At 45.6% G+C, this 21,404-nt stretch overlaps 1 protein-coding gene and 1 long non-coding RNA gene across 2 annotated transcripts; both read right to left on the bottom strand.

The window, feature by feature from the left end:
- Positions 1-1,041: 1,041 nt before the first annotated feature.
- prtfdc1b (phosphoribosyl transferase domain containing 1b) lies at positions 1,042-21,404 on the bottom strand. Its single transcript, XM_035428023.1, has 9 exons — positions 20,543-21,404; positions 19,431-19,537; positions 17,703-17,886; positions 11,265-11,330; positions 9,217-9,234; positions 7,164-7,246; positions 5,726-5,772; positions 5,209-5,285; positions 1,042-2,818 (listed from the first exon to the last, which is right to left on the bottom strand). Exons 1-9 carry the CDS (start codon positions 20,591-20,593, stop codon positions 2,771-2,773), a joined length of 681 nt encoding a protein of 226 aa, XP_035283914.1. The 5' UTR covers positions 20,594-21,404; the 3' UTR covers positions 1,042-2,770.
- LOC118232853 lies at positions 6,158-7,132 on the bottom strand. The gene is made up of 2 exons (XR_004766412.1): positions 6,726-7,132; positions 6,158-6,549 (listed from the first exon to the last, which is right to left on the bottom strand). It is a non-coding gene; the product is annotated as an uncharacterized LOC118232853 (long non-coding RNA).

The following is a 21,404-nucleotide window of genomic DNA, read 5'->3' as shown; positions in this document are numbered from 1 at the left end:
TGAAAGCAGAATGAAGAGCCGTCTCAGAAGGTTTTCGTCGTTGCCTGGATCACACACCAAGGGGAATTATCATACGAGCATCGATATCGTTAACAATTTCTGCAAAACCCCTACCCTCTCTCAGAAACTGTACAACTGCGGAACGTTGGCACCTGGGAATTCGTGGGAAAATATGGGAATACCAAGGTGTCCGTACTGGAAAAGGGAAGCAAAAAGGGGAAAAAAAACACTCCACTTGAAGTAGAAGAAGAGGAAGAAAAACAATAAACACTACGTTTCCTTCCTCTCATTAGAATTAAAAACAGGCGCGGGGGCCAAAATTTCCATCCAGCGTATTTTTCAAATTCAGTTTAATACTCAGATATATGCTTCTGTGCAGGATGTACAAATGGTATGCCAAAAGAGAACAAAAAACAAAAACAAAAGCAGTCATACGGTGGAATATTGTACACCTTTATTGGTCTCCAAAGAACACATTTGCACACAAACACATTTTCACAGCATTGGGCTCAGATATACGCACGCATTCAAGAGAATTAGTTTTTTTTTACAGGATTGTAAACAGTGTCAGGTGGAATGTAGTGGTTCTGTCCTGCACTGCTGCCAAATGCAGAGCCACACAGGGAACTTGGACAAGCTGTGCAAACAGCAGCTCTTATACCTGAACAGGTAAAAGTACTAAATAAGCAGAGACTGATCAAACAGACAGGTGGAAGCGTGGCAGGAGGAAGATTTATGACTAGAGGACTCTTTAAAAATGTTTCTAAGGCACTTTGAGCACCTGCAAGCAACGCAGGAACGATGATTAATAAAGTTATAACTCCAGGGCCTCCGACGTCAATCAGATTCTAACAAAGAACTGAAGAGATCAGTGTAGAGGGGTGGAGTTGAGGAGGAGGGGAGTGGGGGGATGGGTGGAGAAGGGGGGGGTGGAGCAGGGGAGGGGTGGAGTGGGGCGGGGGGAAAGCAGAGGAGTGGGGGGTGGGGTGGACCAGAGGAGTGGTGGAGGGGAAGGGTGGAGCAAGGGAGGGGAGGAGAAGGAAAATGGAGGAGTAGAGAAAGTGGTGGAGGAGGGGGGAAAGTGGAGCAGGAGGGAGGGGTAGAGGAGGAGCTGGTGTGGTGGAGCAGGTGCAGAGCAGGGTTTCGGTACAGGCCGAGACCAAGCTGAATCCCCCCCCCGCCCCCTGGCCGGATACCTGCAGTGTTTTAACACTCGTTTTTTTGGCCGCTTGCTTGCTTAGAGATGTAGGAGATTTATTTTGCTGTGTGACCAGCTGAGCGTATGAGTAAAATGATAAAACTGTAAAAACTGGAGCTTTTCTGATGGCTCTAATGTGTCGCGATTACTGCCCTTTTTTCTGTACCTCCCGGGGAGGAATAAAACACAGAATTTGGCAGTAAATTAAAAATGAGAGGCTTAAAAAATTTTAATGCGAGGCTTGAGCTCAAGATCAAAACCTAGAGGAAGTTTCTCCAAGTAACACATTGTTACTGTTCTTCCCGTATTCCAACTACTGTTGCATCATTAACAGCGGAATGCCAGTCACTTCCTCAGCTGAGCTATGTGAACATAGTTGAGGGGGATATTTGTTGATTATGACATCATAATACAAATCACCACACTCCCCATTGGTTGGCTTTAGTGGGACATCAAGCATTCTTTGTGCGCAACCAATCGGAAAAGACCACCGTGAACAGTAAAAATATATCATAAAATATATGACGTACCTCCTCAAAGCCTTGCTTACTAGCTGCACATCAAATGCATAAAATGTAATGTAATGTAATGCATTCTTAGTATCGGATTATCAGTCAATAAAGTACATTTTAAATGAAAATATTTTCATAGACTGTTAAAATACAACACAATTAAAATGTTGATGTAATTACACTAAATCTATCCTCAAAATAATATTATATAGAAATAGTGCAAATCCATATCTGGGGAAAAAAAAAATACCCACAATGAAATTTCTAGAGCAATACTGAATAAATGTAAAAACCTGTGACGATTCTGTTATTCTTTAGATACGTTAACATTAGATCCACATATGTAGTCATTTACATATTTGTCACCAATTTTCTATGAATTAAACATCACTGTCTCCAATGCAGCAAACTGTGTGATATCTTCCATTTAACAGCTATTATTTTATCAAGCCACACAGATCAAAGCATCAGTAAGTTATGAGTACATATTTCACAATGCAAACATGTCGATGACACGGTGTTAGCTGATCAGCTCCGGGACGCTAGAGACTTCCCAGGATTCTCAGTCCATCAGGTGAGTAAACGGTTTTCAAAAACATTTTTGTATAAATCCCTCCACACAAAACAAACAGTGCCAGGCAAAAAGTGAGTTGGGGAACCCCCCCCCCCCTTTAAAACTCACTGATCTAGATAGCTTCAGTAAACCGGATTCAGAAATGCTGGCAGGTTTCACAGTTTTTGTTTTTTGTAGTTTTCAGGACCAAAGCAAGCTTGTGGTGCGGGCTTGCGGATGTGGTGTGTGATTAGCCCACCTGGCAATGACAGAATAACAGAGAGAGAGAGAGAGCGAGGGAGAGAGGGAGAGAGAGGGAGAGACAGAGAGGGAGAGATAGAGATAGAGAGAAACAGTGAGGGAGAGATAGAGATCGAGAGAGGCAAGGGGGGGGAGGAGCCTGCTGATTGACAGGTGCTGGCGACAGACCGGCGCCACATGCGTCCATGGCAACGGGTCCAAACCTCCCGGTGCGGGACAGCCGGACGGCGTCCCCGGGCCCCCGTCTCAGATCTTGTACTTCATCTTCCCGCTCTCGCTGATCACACATATGTGCTGCAAGGGACGAGGAGACGGGCGGGACGGCTCGATCGGTCAAACGTTCAAACTGCAGCCATCCATCCATCCATCCATCCATTATCTATACCCGCTTATCCTGAGCAGGGTCCATCCATTATCTATACCCGCTTATCCTGAGCAGAGTCCATCCATTATCTATACCCGCTTATCCTGAGCAGGGTCCATCCATTATCTATACCCGCTTATCCTGAGCAGGGACCATCCATTATCTATACCCGCTTATCCTGAGCAGGGACCATCCATTATCTATACCCGCTTATCCTGAGCAGGGACCATCCATTATCTATACCCGCTTATCCTGAGCAGGGACCATCCATTATCTATACCCGCTTATCCTGAGCAGGGTCCATCCATTGTCTATACCCGCTTATCCTGAGCAGGGTCCATCCATTATCTATACCCGCTTATCCTGAGCAGGGACCATCCATTATCTATACCCGCTTATCCTGAGCAGGGACCATCCATTATCTATACCCGCTTATCCTGAGCAGGGACCACCCATTATCTATACCCGCTTATCCTGAGCAGGGACCATCCACTATCTATACCGCCTTATCCTGGGCAGGGACCATCCATTATCTATACCCGCTTATCCTGAGCAGGGACCATCCATTATCTATACCCGCTTATCCTGAGCAGGGACCATCCATTATCTATACCCGCTTATCCTGAGCAGGGTCCATCCATTATCTATACCCGCTTATCCTGAGCAGGGTCCATCCATTATCTATACCCGCTTATCCTGAGCAGGGTCCATCCATTATCTATACCCGCTTATCCTGAGCAGGGTCCATCCATTATCTATACCCGCTTATCCTGAGCAGGGTCCATCCATTATCTATACCCGCTTATCCTGGGCAGGGTCCATCCATTATCTATACCCGCTTATCCTGGGCAGGGTCCATCCATTATCTATACCCGCTTATCCTGAGCAGGGTCGCGGTCAACTGCAGCCACTTAGCAGACCTCACCCGGACGTGGAGAAGACCAGCGTCAGCCACAGGAATGCAACACAAGCAAGAGGACACAGAAGGCCCATTGATAATTGGGAAGTGTCGTTTTTTTTTTCCTTCTGTTCATTAAACGGCATCTTTTGCCCTGAGCTCAGTATTCTCCAGTGTTCCTTATTTTGGGCTATTCCCCCGGGACCTTGTCCCGTTAAGGAGTCCCTCTCTATAGTCTGACTCTCCTGGCTGTTGGGCACCATTTTAGTCCTCTTTAATTTAGCTGGCTGGCTTGAAGAGCGTTGGGCATCTTCCCCTTTTGATATCGTGAGCGTAGCTATTTGAACAATCGAACAGTTAGTATTATGAACCAAAATGGCACTTCAGAGCTGTCCTTGCTTTATGCAGCAATACCCCTGACATCAGGACGTCAAAAGGAACTTCCATAAGAGAAGAACTGAGGTTTAGGGACACAGAAGGAGTCAAGGCGCAGTCTGAAGATCGAGGCCGGCAGCAAACAAACATCACTTCACCCCCCACCCCCCCCACCCCCCCCCCCAAACCACAGACAGACAGACTGACGGCTCCACAGCCCTGTGGACTCAAATGACACCGCTTCGATGCAGCGTTCGTGTCTCATAAAAATTAAAAATAAAAATCAGCCGCTTTGTTTACTGTGACCCGCTGCACTGAAAAACAAGCGCTTCCGTAAAAACACATCACCCGCTGTTATCTACTGGCTGCTCACGAGGCAGCCAATCAGCAGCAAGGCCTCGCCGCTTCCATGTGATTGACAAAAACACATCACATGATCACATTGTCACACTGTCTGATCTTGCTGCTGATTGGCTGATTTGGCATGTTTTTCTTCCCAGAAGCATTTCACGACTGGGAAGTTTACCATAGAGTCAGGTATAATTAATTATTAAGTACAATTTTAAAAAGAGAAAGGCAATACACCACACGGTGGCGCTGACCGGTATTGCATTTGATAATTATTGTTATGGGACTACCCACCCATAGGTCACATCATTGCATCAGAAGCAATAAACTGCATATTTCATCAAATCCTCATAATGCCTGACAAACACAGGCACTTGTATGTGGTTTTCTTTTTTTCTTTTTTTTAACTTTACTGGCTCCTAAAGCTGTTGCCAATCCAAGTGGCAAATGCAAATGCAAATGCAAATGCAAATGCAAGTGTAACTGCATTTGTCTGCTGACTTTATGCTAATGTCCCTGAGAAGGGAAGGTGTTTCTGGTTATTTGCGCTTGAAAACGCTGACGCTGTGAGGACCTGTGACTCATCGTCCGTGAGTCACCCAGCCCACGTTTCCTCGCGCCTGATTGGCCGATCCCAGACGTAGCCCCAACATACCCTAGAACACGCTCCCAGACGCGACGGGAAGCGCAGAAACTCACGTTCAGGTCGCGGAAATACTCGTTGTAGTCCAGGGCGTAGCCGACGACGAATCGGTTCGGAATTTCAAACCCTACGTCTGTTTCAAATAAAACAAGGGAGAAAAAAAGATTAAGGCAAGGCTCGATTAAAAAAAACCAAAATAAAAAACCACGACACCACAAATTAAAATTAAAAAAATTTAAATAAATGTGGTGATTCATCCATCGAGACTTCAAGGCTGTCATCATTTTATATCCAGAATAAACACTACTTTGAAAGTACGTAATCACAGTTTTTTTCTATATTCTCTATAATGCATAAGGATGTGCTTTTACACCTGTGAAATCACGTTTAATTGGAGTGTCAAATAAGGTAAGACGATATGCCAAACTCTTGGTGCTGTACAGGTGTGGGGCATGCCCCGCCAAGGTGTAACTTGGCTGGATGGCATACCTGCCATTCCAATTTTACAGGTGAAGAAACTCAAAACCTGCTGGAGAAGAAAAAAAAAACTGTTGATGCGGAAAAACAACGTACAGTCCGGGGACCTCCCCACTGCGTTCTCCACCCTCTTCACCAGCAGCCTGAAACAGGAAACAGGAAACAGGAAACACTTCACACACGGCTCATCCCACTCGCTGACTCTGACACTGGCACATACATCAAGGACCTCGTTTAAAATTCCTGCCACCTGGACACAGAGAGAGCAGACAGACGGAGTGTAATAAAGACTTGAGTATTTGAGCTGCAGTGGGCTCTACTGATGAGTAAGTGTACTACAACCTTCACTGAGTGTTTGACACCATAGTAGGCTCTATTGATGAGTAAGCGTACTACAACCTTCAGTGAGCATTTAACTTGGAGTGGGTCCATTGATGAGTAAGTATGCTACAGTCTTCAGTGAGTGTTTGACCTGCAGTGGGCTCTATTGATGAGTAAGTATGCTACAGTCTTCAGTGAGTGTTTGACCTGTAGTGGGCTCTATTGATGAGTAAGTATGCTACAGTCTTCAGTGAGTGTTTGACCTGTAGTGGGCTCTATTGATGAGTAAGTATGCTACAGTCTTCAGTGAGTGTTTGACTTGTAGTGGGCTCTATTGATGAGTAAGTATGCTACAGTCTTCAGTGAGTGTCTGACACCACAGTGGGCTCTATTGATGAGTAAGTATGCTACAGTCTTCAGTGAGTGTTTGACCTGTAGTGGGCTCTATTTATGAGTAAGTATGCTACAGTCTTCAGTGAGTGTTTACCTGTAGTGGGCTCTATTGATGAGTAAGTATGCTACAGTCTTCAGTGAGTGTTTGACCTGTAGTGGGCTCTATTGATGAGTAAGTATGCTACAGTCTTCAGTGAGTGTTTGACCTGTAGTGGGCTCCATTGATGAGTAAGTATGCTACAGTCTTCAGTGAGTGTCTGACACCACAGTGGGCTCTATTGATGAGTAAAAGTATGCTACAGGCTTCAGCAAGCATTTAACCTGCAGAATACTGTAGAGTACTTACTCATAAATATTCTACAGTCTTCAGTGAGTGTTTGACCTGTAGTGGGCTCTATTGATGAGTAAGTATGCTACAGTCTTCAGTGAGTGTTTGACCTGTAGTGGGCTCTATTGATGAGTAAGTATGCTACAGTCTTCAGTGAGTGTTTGACCTGTAGTGGGCTCTATTGATGAGTAAGTATGCTACAGTCTTCAGTGAGTGTTTGACCTGTAGTGGGCTCTATTGATGAGTAAGTATGCTACAGTCTTCAGTGAGTGTTTGACTTGTAGTGGGCTCTATTGATGAGTAAGTATGCTACAGTCTTCAGTGAGTGTCTGACACCACAGTGGGCTCTATTGATGAGTAAGTATGCTACAGTCTTCAGTGAGTGTTTGACCTGTAGTGGGCTCTATTGATGAGTAAGTGTACTACAGGCTTCAGTGAGTGTTTGACCTGCAGTGGGCTCTATTGATTTCATTTTGAGCAGCGTTGGATTACCCGGCGACCTTGACCATCTTGGGCTTGAAGGTCTCCACGTGCTTCAGAAGAGCCTTCATGGTCTTGCCAGTGTCGACTATGGCCTGCAGCGAGATGGACGTTAAAGGACACGTGTAGGTTCCTCCACAAACGCGTTCCGCTATACACAACATTCATAAAACACGTGAATGTTTTTACATTTCTGAAAATAACTGCCCCCCCTCCCCCCCACCCCATAATATTTACATGGTATACACTGTATATACGTGCATATACAATTCAAATGTACTGGAAATATTATCACAATATAGTATTAGAAAAGCCATGCATTAGAAACAGAGTCTATCCAGCATGAAGGTAAATGGTCACCCTAGATAAGCTAAATGATGCATTATTTCGCTCTTGTTTGTGTGTGTGTGTGTGTGCGTGTGTGTGTATGTGTGCGCGTGCACGTGTGTGTTTTGGGAGGGATCAGCATCGATGGAAGGCCCCCCAAAAAAAAAGCGGGGAGACCCAGATGCGGGGTAACGATGTCACGGAATCCCGTCTGACTCAGTGTGGGGCCCCCAGGAGCCAGCGGGGGGGGGGCGGGGGGGCCGTGGGGGGGGGCAGGACCGTCTCTTTACGCTCTTTTGTCCTCCCAGCGCATGGCTGTCTGCGCAGCCTGTCGTGCATCTTCACCTTTCAAACGCAGCATCACGTAATTATCCTGCCTCACTGTCTCTCAATGTGCGTTTGGGGGGGGGGGGGGGGGGAAGGGGGGGGGGTTACCGCGCGGTCCCCTGCGTGTGTGTGTACACAGTCAGGCGTGAGGGTGTCCCACCCCCGTTTCCAGACAGTTACCCCAAACAAAAGCACATCCCCCCCCCCTCCCCCAAAGCCTTCCTCATCATTAACAAGCAAACAGAGATCACTAAGCTGTCTCCTCCCCCAAACTCCCACCCACCCCCAGCCCCCATGTGGTTGTTTACTGAGTTCTTATGTTAATTCTTTCCAAATATTTCTGAAAAATACTGACGTGCTTGACTCGTACTGTCTGTTCTGCGAGGGTGAGGACTGGAGCCAGACAGAGAAACTTCAGTTCTAGGATGAGCTATCAGGGGGCAATCTCTGTCCTCACCAAAAACTATTTAAGTAAGTTTTAAAAAGAAACATTCACAGGTGATTTTCTGACCCAGTAAAAAAAAAACTAGGTCTAGAAATAGGTCAAGCTCCACAAACATGAAAACTCATACGCAAATGGGAAACATGAACTAAGGCCGATTATTTAAAGGTCAAACAAAAATATGTCACAATTATTTCTAAAGGCTTCTGCTTCCACAGTACTTCAGCTGAACTTTGCCTTAATTGGTACATTTTGTGTAAACCATGTTTTGACTGCACAGAAAACCAATAACTCTAACAACATCCTGCGCAGAAACAAATGGCTGAAAGACGTTCGCTACAGGAATTGGAATTGATTTGGAGATGTTTTCCCCAGAGAATCGGCGAAATAAAGCCCTCGTTATTTCTCGCTGTAAACAACAGCAGTTGTTATTTTATTTAGTTTCGTTCTGTTATTCTCTGTGACAGACCACTGAGTACCTACTCAGAATTACACATGTTGTACTCTAAATGAGATGTCATTGTCGTAGGGATGCGTTTTGAGTACATGCAGAACTTGGAATAGAAATGATCTGAAAGTCCAGCATTCATACGAAGGAGAGATCGTTAGGCAGTCCAGTAAATTTGAATGGCATGAATAATTGCACACATTGGTAGCGCTGTGAATGATTTCCAGCTGAGTCCTAGCCCTCATTAAACTGGAAAAATACTGAAATATAATGTAAATATGTGTTACTTTCTGGAAAATGTAAAAATAAATGTAGCGGACGACAGTATAAAAAATATAATTCAATATCTTCAAAAGCAGAAATAATTAATTTCTTCCCCAATATATTGTGAAGCTGTGGATGATATTTGAAAATATATTGAAATAAATACACCATCAATATACTGCATCACAGAAAGGCTTGTTTCGACATCTGGGTTCAGTCCTCTTGTAACCAATTGGAATTTGACATTGTCGACTTACCTCTACAATCAAGACGTTCTTCATCGCATGCCAAAAAGAAAACACAGAAAAAAAGAAGACAATAAAAAACAATTATTAGGATTGCTCAATATCGCACGTAAAGCTGACACTAAGCATAAAATTGCACAACCATTCAAACCACAAAGATTTACGATGATAAACGACACCGTTTCCGACAGCCTGTGGTTAAGAGGGAGGAAGCAGCAGGTAGACAGACAGCCTCCTTCAGACGGGACGGTCTCTTATTTCGTTAACTACCCATTTGCCCCCCTAGACCGCTCTTCAGCCCCCTCACACACTTCTCATAAAATCCACCGATAAACGGCTTCCCTTTTTCTCATCGCGAAACCATCGAAAAGGCCACTTCTGCAAACGCTGGGTATGTGAATTTGGCGGCAATGCCGATGGAAAATCCCTCTGAGACCGTGCACCAATCATAAATACGACACCGCGTGCTAATTCGCACAGCATCCTGGGTCAGCGTGGAGTCTCACTAAAGGCAGTGTGGTTGTTGGATACAGGCCTTCGTAAAATTTAACTAGGCCTGTAGCCTATCTCCATAGAGGGACAGTCAGTGTTGAACGCATTAAAGTATGACATACTGTATCAATTAAACTAAAAAAATACAAGTCAACTAGGGAAATGTTCAGACTAATTGCTTCAAAAAGCATTCAAGTAACACTCTGATCAACATTTCAAGAACAATTTACAGGACAAGTTCAGCAGAACATTACGTACATATCAGCAGTGCAACAAATGTATGAAAAGAAATGTATACAAATCACCCAATCGGCTAGCGACTAAATGGGAGCTGGTCAGTCACCAAAACATATAAACAAGTAAAAAATACCCCTTGATTACATCATCGTTAACATGGTCACTCGTACCGGCTGTAAACAGCTGTACAGAACTACATCACATGAGGTCACTACAGTCATCAAGGATTACAGCACACCTACATGTTCTCACAAACATGTCAGCAGTCCATATATACACAAACAACATTGATAGTTTATGTTTTAGAAGCAGGTCTAAAGCGGCTGGGGCGTGAGATTATTTTTGGAACTTTCTGGAAAGAGTCGTCATCCGTTAAGCAACGTCAGGGACGACGTTCGGAGGCGTTAATTTATCGGAAGTTAATGGGCCTTACGTGGCCGACTTAATAAATACTCGGCCTGGTCCAAGCACATCATAACCCCGGCCTTTCAAACGTCCTGAAAGAAGCATCTTTGGACCCACTGCATTGCTGAAGTAACGTCTAGCGCTGAGTCATCCTTCCCAGTGAGCACCAGAGACCGTTAAACTCCTCCCCCCCCCAACGGCCAAAATAAATCCCCAGGAGAAGACCTCTCACACGGCACGGCGGTGACTGATGGATCTTCTGCGCACTTTTGCGGAACTCAATTTTTGGGCGTATCATCGAGCGTAGCAACAAACATCAAGGCTAAAGACTCCCCCCCCCCCCTCCCCCCCATCGCTCTCTTAGCCACCTTCAGGGCAAGCACCAGCCAGAGATTCTACAGAATAACCAGAGGGTCAACTCCAGCTTGCATTCTGACCTTTCTGTTTCCTAGCAACAGGAGATTCCGGTCGGTAACGGAAGCGTCTGACAATATATTACAGAACAGAACTTCAAACTGCCACCATACAGCCCTTGGCCCTGGCAACCTTTGAGACGCATCAGATGGGAATGTTTCGGTTAAACGGCTTCAGACAGAACATTCGACAGCAAGAATACAGAACTGAGTTTCTAGTGGGTATAAAGTATCTGTGCTGCAACAGACCCGATCAGAGCTTAGTATCTAGTGGGTATAAAGTATCTCTGGTGCAGGAGAACCGGTCAGAACTGAGTATCTAGTGGGCATAAAGTATCTGTGGTGCAGCAGACCAAGTTGGTTCAGTGACCTCTGACCTCTGAAGGGGGGTCACCAGCAGTGTCCTCCTGGGGAACTGAACCTGCGACCTTTAGGTTACAAAACCAACTCCTTACCCATTACACAACACTGCCACCCAAGAGCTGATGAGAAATCAACTTGTGCTGTACGTACCTTCCCATTCAGAACAGAGAGGTCCTCCGCTCCCACGATGTGTAGATCCTCTGTGGACTTGTCATTCTGCAAGCGAAAATGAATAATATTTTTAAAAAGTTAAATTACAAAAAATATTTTGCAGTTCAACTGTCAATTCATGAAATAGAAACCACACTGTGACGATATCACGCAAGTTCTCAACACAACCCAAATCCTACACTACGCTGATTAAATCGGACATGCTTAATTTGGAGCACCAGGACTCCCTGGAATTCTGACAGCCCTCAGATCCCAGGAAAAGGCTGGGATTGTGAGCCACATGCAGCAGAATCACGAGGGCAGAATATAGCGCCTTTCAGTCTGGGCTTACTCCACTGGGAGCTAAATGTGGCAGTCACACAGCTAGGTAGAACTCCACGCTAACAGCATGCGTGTGAGTATGCATGAGTGTGTGCGTGTGTGTGTGTGTGTGTGTGTGTGTGTGTGTCTGTGTGTGCAAGTGTAAGTGATATTTGCATACATGCATGTTTAAGTGTAAGTGTGCAATCACGGATGTGTGTGCGCGTGTGTGAGAGTGTGTGCGCGGGTGTGTGTGTATGTGAGTGTGTGTGTGCATGCATGCATGTGTGAGTCTGTGCTTTTGTGTGTGACAAACAAGCAAGATAAAGAATCTTCAGATTTCACCTCAGGCTATGCCAGTTCTGACACAGGTTCAGCACTGATACAAAGTGTCTGCAACCCACAGATTTTTATTTGTTCCCACGGCGACATTCACTCCATGTGATTACACGGTGGTTGCAACTTCCCTACTCAGTGCACGGCAACTCCTAAGTAAACAATCCGACAGGACTATTGCTCAATGCTTCGACCTCAGAGAACACCTTGAGAGAGAAAGAAAGCAAGAGAGGGAGAGAGACACAGATAGAGAGAGAGATACAGAGAGACAGAGAAACAGAGAGAGAAAGAGACACAGACATAGAGAAAGAGGGACAGAGAGAGAGGCACAGACCCAGACAGAGAGATATACAGAGAGACAGAGAGATGGAGAGAGAGTGAAAGAGAGAGGGGGAGAGAGAGAGACACACAGACATGGACAGAGAGAAAGAGACACAGAGAGAGACAGAGAGAGAGAGAGAGAGAGAGGTACGTTTCTCTGCTCTTGATTGATCTTTGTTGTAAGTCTGCAGGACACATTCCATGGCTGCAGGTCCAGGAAACGAAGACCAGGGACCTTCGCTCTTCTGCCTCAATCAATCAATGAAACAAACATATCGGCCAACCATCCATCTGCGTGTCCAATTCGCTATCTATAGCTTCTGTTCTCTATCTGTAGCTTTGTGAATGTCCTTTCAAACTCGTCTCCACTAAAAAAGCAAAGGAGCGGGCTACTGAATCTTCTGCACTCAGCATAGGTCAGAGTTAACCTGCGGAACCACATAATTCTAATATTTCACATACAACCAGTGAAGAGAAGTGAATTGCAAACTATTTCTGACCTTTTTTCCCCCCCAATTAAACTCTACGTGTTTTTAAAAAATTATTTTTAGGGGGGGTGTATTTGTCTTCGTTTTCTGCTTATAAAGTTTGTAAATTGGCTCCTGCTGTTGTTCATTTTATGTTGAGAATGGAAAAAAATGTGGTTCTATGTTATGAACTTCAGCACTTGAAATAACTTTTGTGAATTGAACTTCAAATAAAAAGATTTATAAAAAATAATAATTATTATTATTTTTAAGATGGCATGCAAGACAATCATTTATTGTAATAAGACGAATCAGATTTTAGGTTATTAAACTGCCCTATAGTGCATGGTGATTTACTGAGATACATATAAAGAGCATGGTGGAGAACGTTACTGCCCAAACGACCCAAAACCCGAGGGGGGAATCACAGGGACACCCCCTTTCTGAGAGAGGGGGGAAGAGGTACAGACCCTCCTGATCAGAGAAAGGGCAGGACGATATTCACCCTGAGACTAAAGCACCACACCGGTCAACAGCCATTAAACCACAACGAAAGGGAGAAATGAGAAGTGTGAGCCGCGGTACCCTCTGTGATACTCAGCGCTGTCAAGCGACATCAACACCTGCAGGAGATCAGCGCACTGGAAGGGCCTCCAACAACAACACTCAGACCCAGCACTTCACCACAGATTGGAAGGAGGGGAAAAAATGTTACATAACAGCACCCCCTGCTGGCTGTAAGGCCATTCAGATATTGCAGATTATTTCTTCAGAAATTGGAAAATTAAGTTTAACCCTGTTTAAAGAGTTAGGGTCTTTTCGGAATGTTTTATCTGAATTCTAAGCCAGTGTTCTAGAACTCCACTGCTTGGAAAGCAGTACAGTGGAAGTGTCTGACATGTGAAAGAGCGAATGAGAGAGGATTTTGAGTTCTGTGAAGGAGAAAGGTGGAGGGACTGGCTTCTGAGATCACAGTGAATCGTTCTAGAGATCTTAGAGCACATGATTATATAGTTCTTAGAGAGCAGCGATCATCAACCCTGATCCAGGACAGACTAATATATGGAATATATGATATTTGTTTTGTTTTTTTTGGTTTGTTCATTTTTGAATACAGGTGAAAAAAGGGATGCGCAAATAAATTTATTGCCGTGCTTTATTTATTAATTTTTTTGTCTATGTGTCTGTGAGAGTGGTGAAAGGAAGATGCGTTTAGACTCAGCGGCGTCCCTGTGGGGTGTACAGGTGTGGGTTACGCGCGCGATGGAGAATACAGCACGTTGCCATGGCGCCGAACCATCGTCTGGCTGGAGCGTTCCGTAAGGAGAGAGCGCGGAATCCCCCGGGGGGGGGGGGGGCTGAGGGAGGCAGCGGGCGAGACTCCCGCCGCAGCGCTACTCCAGAAGAGTCCGCACGTCCCTTTTTTAAAATTCACATCTAAAATGTTGTCTCTCCCCACCCCCCCCCCCCCCCCCCATCACGCCGATGCTGGTCAGAACAGAGCAGCTGTTTGGGGGGGGGGGGGGGGGGGGGGAAATGGCGCCGCCGTCCACAGCCATAAAAATATAAACATTCTGTCATTTCGTTTCGCTCCATAAAATCTGTTTTGTTTGGTGGAATTTCCCAATTAGGGCTTCGTGCATGAGTTATTCACGCGGTGCTTTATCGACAGGTTGTTGTTTTTTGTGGTTAACACCTTCCCCCTCAAAACGCGCTGGAAAGAGAGAAAGCATTCAGAATTCAGACTTGCCCTGTAAATTATTCATATTTTTAAAAATTTCTTATTTTGTCTTTGTCAACTTCATTTTTCGTCGATCAGATATCTCTCCCTAGTACACATCATGCTGGTAAGGACGTTGTCTTTCAACCCTTTCAGGCGTGGGATCACACACATGTGATTAGAACGTTCTTAACTGAAGGACAGTTAAGAATGATCAGTTTAGAATGTTTGGTTGAGAACATTCTTATTATGTATTTGTGACCTCATACCTGAAAGGGTTGAAAGTTAAGAATTAGAATGATGATTTTTTTTCATGGCAAGTAGTCCCAGCCATGACAATCATTTTAACAAATGCATGTAAGGGAGACACAGCACACAAGCAGTACTGCCTGAGTACACAGAGCCAAGCTGCAGAACTCTGAATGGAAATATGTTAAGTGTCTTTGAGCAAGCGAGGGGGGGGGGAGGACAAAGTTTTCTTGAAGCCTGAATAGAAAACCCCATTAAAGGCTGGAGTTCATTAGGAAACTCTGGGATCACAGAACCACACAGCCACCCCATCAAGGTGAAGCTAGGCCCCACAGCTCTCAGTGTTGGGCCAGGATCAGAGTTTAGCCAGCCTCTCCGCAAAAACAGGCGAAGGCCCCTTTGAAAGACAAACAAAGCCCGTCCGTGTACGCAGTTAAATCAGAGGTCTTCACAAGTCTAAAGAGAAACGGCACCCGATCTGAATTAAAGCAGCGGATCCAAGATCTTTACAGCGCTGAAGACCTGGGTCACCTCTGCTGGGAGGGGAACGAGCCAGACAGTGTAGGCCAGGGGTGCGAAACTCCCATCCGGGAGGGCCACAGCATCTGCTGCCATCTCAGCACAAGTGAATCATTCAAGTTATCGACTGGCTAAAGAGTCCACACACCTTGTTGCCACGGCCTTAAATTGGCTGCATATTGAACAGAAACCACAAATACCTATAGACACCGTGGCCCTGGAGTTTTACACCCTGGGTGTAGAGCAGGGATCAGCAACTCACGGTCCTCGAGGGCCGAGACCTGCTGGTTTTCCACCCTCCCTTTGCCTGGGAGTCAGGGGTGAAGACAGTCCGGCCAATCAGTAGCACTAATCACCCCGGGAGAAAAGAAACCCAGGGCTGGATTTGGATTCGAGGGCCAGAGTTGATGATCCCTGGTGCAGAGCAGAGAGAGAGTGACATCATCCTAATTCTCTGCAATGGGAGGGGCCTTAAAAGTGCCTGTCGGCCTATCACAGCAGGTATACCTGCAAGGGGGTGTGGTCACATTCATTCCTTGTGTGTAGCATAACAGTGTGAACGGCTCCTGGCAGCACACAGTACCTCCCATTTATGGGTCTCCCTCTTAATATTTCATATTTTTTGTTGCTTCCTTCAGACGGGTAGATAGCTGAGAGGATAACAGACAGAGACGACACCACAGCACAGAAGGTGTCATGAGCTCTAACTATTAAGCTACACCACTGCACTAAGAACAGCATGCAGAGGCTGCGAGTTCGATTCCAAGGTGAGGCACAGCTAGGGCACTCCTGAGCAACGTAATTAACCTGAACTGACTTCTGTAAATCTCCCCCGCTATGTGAGTGATTGCCTAACAAAAATAAACATAAAACTGCAGCTGCTAAATGAGTGCTTGTACAGGCCCGCTCTGATCCAGTTCACTGCATGAAAAGATGCGTTTACGAGCCGGACACAAGTCCGTGAAACGGAACATTTCCTGCCGTATGCGGCACGTGTCAATGTTGGAAACGGGACGTAATTTTTGTGCACGGCGGTGTTCTCGCTCAGACGCTTGGCCTAAATGACCAGACATGGCCGCCCACGTCTCAGGACACGCTGTGAAATTTCAGTGCGGGCAGAGTCCACAAATTCATCGGGAATATCAGAGTCCAGAAACCCTCGATCACAGACCCGGGAGTGTGCAGAGGTTTCTGGAAATACGCGGGGAAACTACCGCTCACCAGGTAGCTCAAGTTGGATGAAGGTACTCACCAGGTAGCTCTCCAGCCAGATGAAGGTACTCACCAGGTAGCTCAAGTTGGATGAAGGTACTCACCAGGTAGCTCTCCAGCCAGATGAAGGTACTCACCAGTGTACCTCTCCAGCCAGATGAAGGTACTCACCAGTGTACCTCTCCAGCCAGATGAAGGTACTCACCAGGTAGCAGTTGAGCCGGATGGATGAAGGTACTCACCAGGTAGCTCAAGTTGGATGCAGGTACTCACCAGGTAGCTCTTGAGCCGGATGCAGGTACTCACCAGGTAGCTCTTGAGCCGGATGCAGGTACTCACCAGGTAGCTCGAGTTGGATAAAGGTACTCACCAGGTAGCTCGAGTTGGATGAAGGTACTCACCAGGTAGCTCGAGTTGGATGAAGGTACTCACCAGGTAGCTCTCCAGCCGGATGCAGGTACTCACCAGGTAGCTCTTGAGCCGGATGAAGGTACTCACCAGGTAGATCAAGTTGGATGCAGGTACTCACCAGGTAGCTCTTGAGCCGGATGCAGGTACTCACCAGGTAGCTCTTGAGCCGGATGAAGGTACTCACCAGGTAGATCAAGTTGGATGCAGGTACTCACCAGGTAGCTCTTGAGCCGGATGCAGGTACTCACCAGGTAGCTCTTGAGCCGGATGAAGGTACTCACCAGGTAGATCAAGTTGGATGAAGGTACTCACCAGGTAGCTCGAGTTGGATGAAGGTACTCACCAGGTAGATCAAGTTGGATGAAGGTACTCACCAGGTAGCTCTCCAGCCGGATGAAGGTACTCACCAGGTAGCTCTTGAGCCGGATGAAGGTACTCACCAGGTAGATCAAGTTGGATGCAGGTACTCACCAGGTAGCTCTTGAGCCGGATGCAGGTACTCACCAGGTAGCTCTTGAGCCGGATGAAGGTACTCACCAGGTAGATCAAGTTGGATGCAGGTACTCACCAGGTAGCTCTTGAGCCGGATGCAGGTACTCACCAGGTAGCTCTTGAGCCGGATGAAGGTACTCACCAGGTAGATCAAGTTGGATGAAGGTACTCACCAGGTAGCTCGAGTTGGATGAAGGTACTCACCAGGTAGATCAAGTTGGATGAAGGTACTCACCAGGTAGCTCTCCAGCCGGATGAAGGTACTCACCAGGTAGCTCGAGTTGGATGCAGGTACTCACCAGGTAGCTCTTGAGCCGGATGAAGGTACTCACCAGGTAGCCGGATGAAGGTACTCACCAGGTAGCTCTCCAGCCGGATGCAGGTACTCACTAGGTAGCTCTTGAGCCGGATGAAGTCCACCCTCATGAGCAGGGACTTGTTGGAGTTGCGGCTCAGGGCCTTGATGTACTCCACCAGGTCGGCGCAGAACTGGTAGCCGCCCTTCAGCACGCACAGCACCACGATGTCGTGGTCCCCGAGGTCGTCCATGATGTCCCGGGCCAGACGCTCCGTCCTGCAAGCCACGGTCGCGTTTAAAATTTCGGCGTGTCACCTGATGACCTCATCCAAACGTTACTTTCCCTTTTCCCTCCTCATCCAGAGCGACTTACAAACATTACCTCAACACCCCCCCCCCGCCCCCGCCCCATGCCCCTCGCCCCAACACAAGAAATGCATGTTCAAGGGCGCAATGGCAATGCCCCCAACCTCAGATTTAAACCCGCAGTCCCCTGACCATTTCATTACACTGCAAATCAGGTCAGAGACTCTGGCTTTCGATCTACGGAGAAGCTGTTCTCTGAGATTCACAGAGACAGTCAGCTGAGGTACAGAACCCACATGAGATAACTTAACTGGTCTCAGTCAGATATACGTTAGTAAAAATTTCCCATTTTACTGGAATAGCTAAGCGAACCCACACATGTACACACACACACACACACACACACGCACACACAAACACACATATACATACACACGCAAACATGAACGCACAATATATAAATCTGTACCATGTTGTGCGCCATTTAAAGACACGCACACAATTAAACAAATGTATACATACAAACGATAAGGCGACAAATTAACTTTGCAGTCATTTCAAACTGGAACCTGTTCATTGTAATTCTCCGTATCATGCCCAGACCAATCGATCGACAGACGTCACAAAGGCTTTGGGGAGAGAACCGGCCATTATCGAAACTGCGTCTGCACACAGTGCTGCAATGCGTCCGCCCGCACCAGGAAGAGGCCTGTCCAGGCCTGTTCTTTCCATGTTCTCAAATTCTTACATTCTATTCTTGGCCAGTGACACCACTTCCTCTGGTAAAATATTTATGATGTAGATGAATGTAGATAACAGAAGAAAAAAATAAATAAATAAATACTGTGTTTTTCGGTCATGAGGCCACAGTGGCTTTGACTACACTTATCTGCGTAGCATTGCTTTATGACAAAATAAATACATTTAAAAAGTCAGTCAGTCAGAGTTAATTGTTCTGGTTAGGCTGGCATGGTGACAGAGAACATGACAAACTGCAGATTTCACCTGCAGAATGACAAGCCCACTGACCGCATCAAATGAACGGAAACGTTCTCCAACATAGTGCTTGCACTGTGCCACATCAGAGGGGGTATGACACAGCCCAAAACAGTGACTGAGATCTACACCACGGTCAACTGTCACTCTAGCACAGTACTAACCAGCCAATGACCAGCATATTAACAGTCACTTTAGCAGAGTACTAACCAGCCAATGACCAGCATATTAACAGTCACTTTAGCAGAGTACTAACCAGCCAATGACCAGCAGTTAAGTCACTAGCAGAGTACTAACCAGCCAATGACCAGCAGTTAACAGTCACTTTAGCAGAGTACTAACCAGCCAATGACCAGCAGTTAACAGTCACTTTAGCAGAGTACTAACCAGCCAATGACCAGCAGTTAACAGTCACTAGCAGAGTACTAACCAGCCAATGACCAGCAGTTAACAGTCACTAGCAGAGTACTAACCAGCCAATGACCAGCGGTTAACAGTCACGTTAGCAGGGTACTAACCTGTCCATGATGATTCCATGAGGCAGGTAGACACACTCTAGATCCCCAGAGTAATGCTCAGGAAAGGTAAAGAGGTCTAAATGGTAGCCTGGCCATTCGTCTTTGATCTAAGAAAACCACAGTGACACACATACATACATGCAGAAAAATGAACAAATTAATGGAACTGAAAGCCAAATAATTTTTTACTGAACGTGACTTCAGTGAGGTAATAATAACAACAACAACAACAACAATAATAATAATAGATATTATTCATTTGTCATTCTGTTGTCATTCTTTACACTGTCATATTTGTGCCATTTTTAAACAAACACCTTTTGTACACTACGTTACCCTTCTGCATAAAAAAGCTTCTGCATAACAGTCATCAGTGTGCAGCGCAGCAGGAACGCCACATAAGACACAATAGTCCACAGAAAAACAGACAGCGAGTCGCACATCACGCGCAGCACGAGGAGACGTGCGCTGAGAATCAATTCACATGCAATTCGTTTTCGTTCCTATAGCCTGTCTTCCCCTTATGCCACAGAAAAACTGTCCCCAAACTCTTGGTCACGTTCATATTTATTTTGATGTACAACGCAATCGTTGTGAAAATATGCGCACAAGCAAACCGAAAAAAGAACTACAAACTTAACTAGCCTAATGTGCAAACTTAACTAAGTTTGTTTTGCTGCGTCAAAGTTTTTAAACACAGTTACTACTTATGCACACGTAGTGTAGTACTTTTGCGGTCAAACATAGACCACTACAACTGCAATGTTTGCGTACTATAGCCTACTTTGGCTAACAATTCATTGTGCACAAATCCAAGCATCCTTCCGCATATAAATATTTACACTATGAAACTACTTTTGCCTCACAGCCAACTTCTGCAGTTAAACGCGAGTGCCCAGTTAACCATGTGCACAATTAACAAACGAGGACTCTACTCTGGATTTCTAAGTTTTAAAAAAACCACACACACAGACAGACAGTCGGGCAGCGCGCATTTTTTACGTTATGACTATTATTGTTCCACACATCGATCAGCCAAATCATTCGTTTGTAAAGTAACACAGTTTTCACAAACCAGAGAGAGAGAGAAAGAGAGAAAAAAAACGATTTACCACGATGCCTCCGCATTTTCCTTCCGCTTTAATTACAGGGAAATCTGCCATTTTGGTTTTCTTCGACCTGTCAGCCAGCAACTCAGGCACCCGTCTTGTCCTTAGACTTAAGTCAGATAAGCTTGTGCTTTGAACACGAAAAACGTGGAGGAGGGACGCGATTGTGCAGAACCAGGGTTGCCAGATATTTAAGCATTTCTTATCCGAATAAATTCTCAAAATTTCTAAATGGGAAAAAGCTAAAGTATGCTAGTCTACTACAAAGTATAAGGCCAAAAACTGTGTTTTCCGAATTATCTAACTATTCTAATGACAATCAATACCTGGGACCTAATTTCGAAGAGGGAAACTTTTTGTGTAAAGTTCTCCGACTCACCACAACTGTCTGGAGGTCTGTCCCTGGCTATGGTTCCCTCATGCAACCTAACTGTGGACGTATGGAGGTCTGTTCTCTGGCTACGTTTTTTCCAGAACAACAGTAGGCTACATTACGTAGGAATCCTCCTCTTGCAGTTCATGTGTCCTCATAAAAACTCAGCCATAAGTTATCGGGTTAGCACACATTTTATAACATTGTAGTAAGGTTGTGGTTAAATAAGAACGTTACAGCAATCTTTCGCAACGTTTTTCGTTTTACAACGTTCTGGCTCCCCGCAAATTTTACAAAGTTTCTAAATTAGTTCTTTGTTTTCGAAAGTAATGCTCATTCGAAGTGTTATTATAAAAGACGAATAAATTGTGTACAGAATCAAGCAGAAACTTTCACAGCCTACGCCACTTCGTTGTGATGAATGATTAATCCCGTCGTGAAATTCTCATAAACAACGACGCTTGTTCTAGTTCATACTACACGAGCCACATA

The sequence above is a fragment of the Anguilla anguilla genome, chromosome 8 (genome assembly GCF_013347855.1).
Source record: "Anguilla anguilla isolate fAngAng1 chromosome 8, fAngAng1.pri, whole genome shotgun sequence".
In the NCBI taxonomy this organism is placed as follows: Eukaryota; Metazoa; Chordata; class Actinopteri; order Anguilliformes; family Anguillidae; genus Anguilla; species Anguilla anguilla.
The sequence above is the reverse complement of the archived record's forward strand: the minus strand, read 5'-3'. Positions and strand labels throughout refer to the sequence as shown.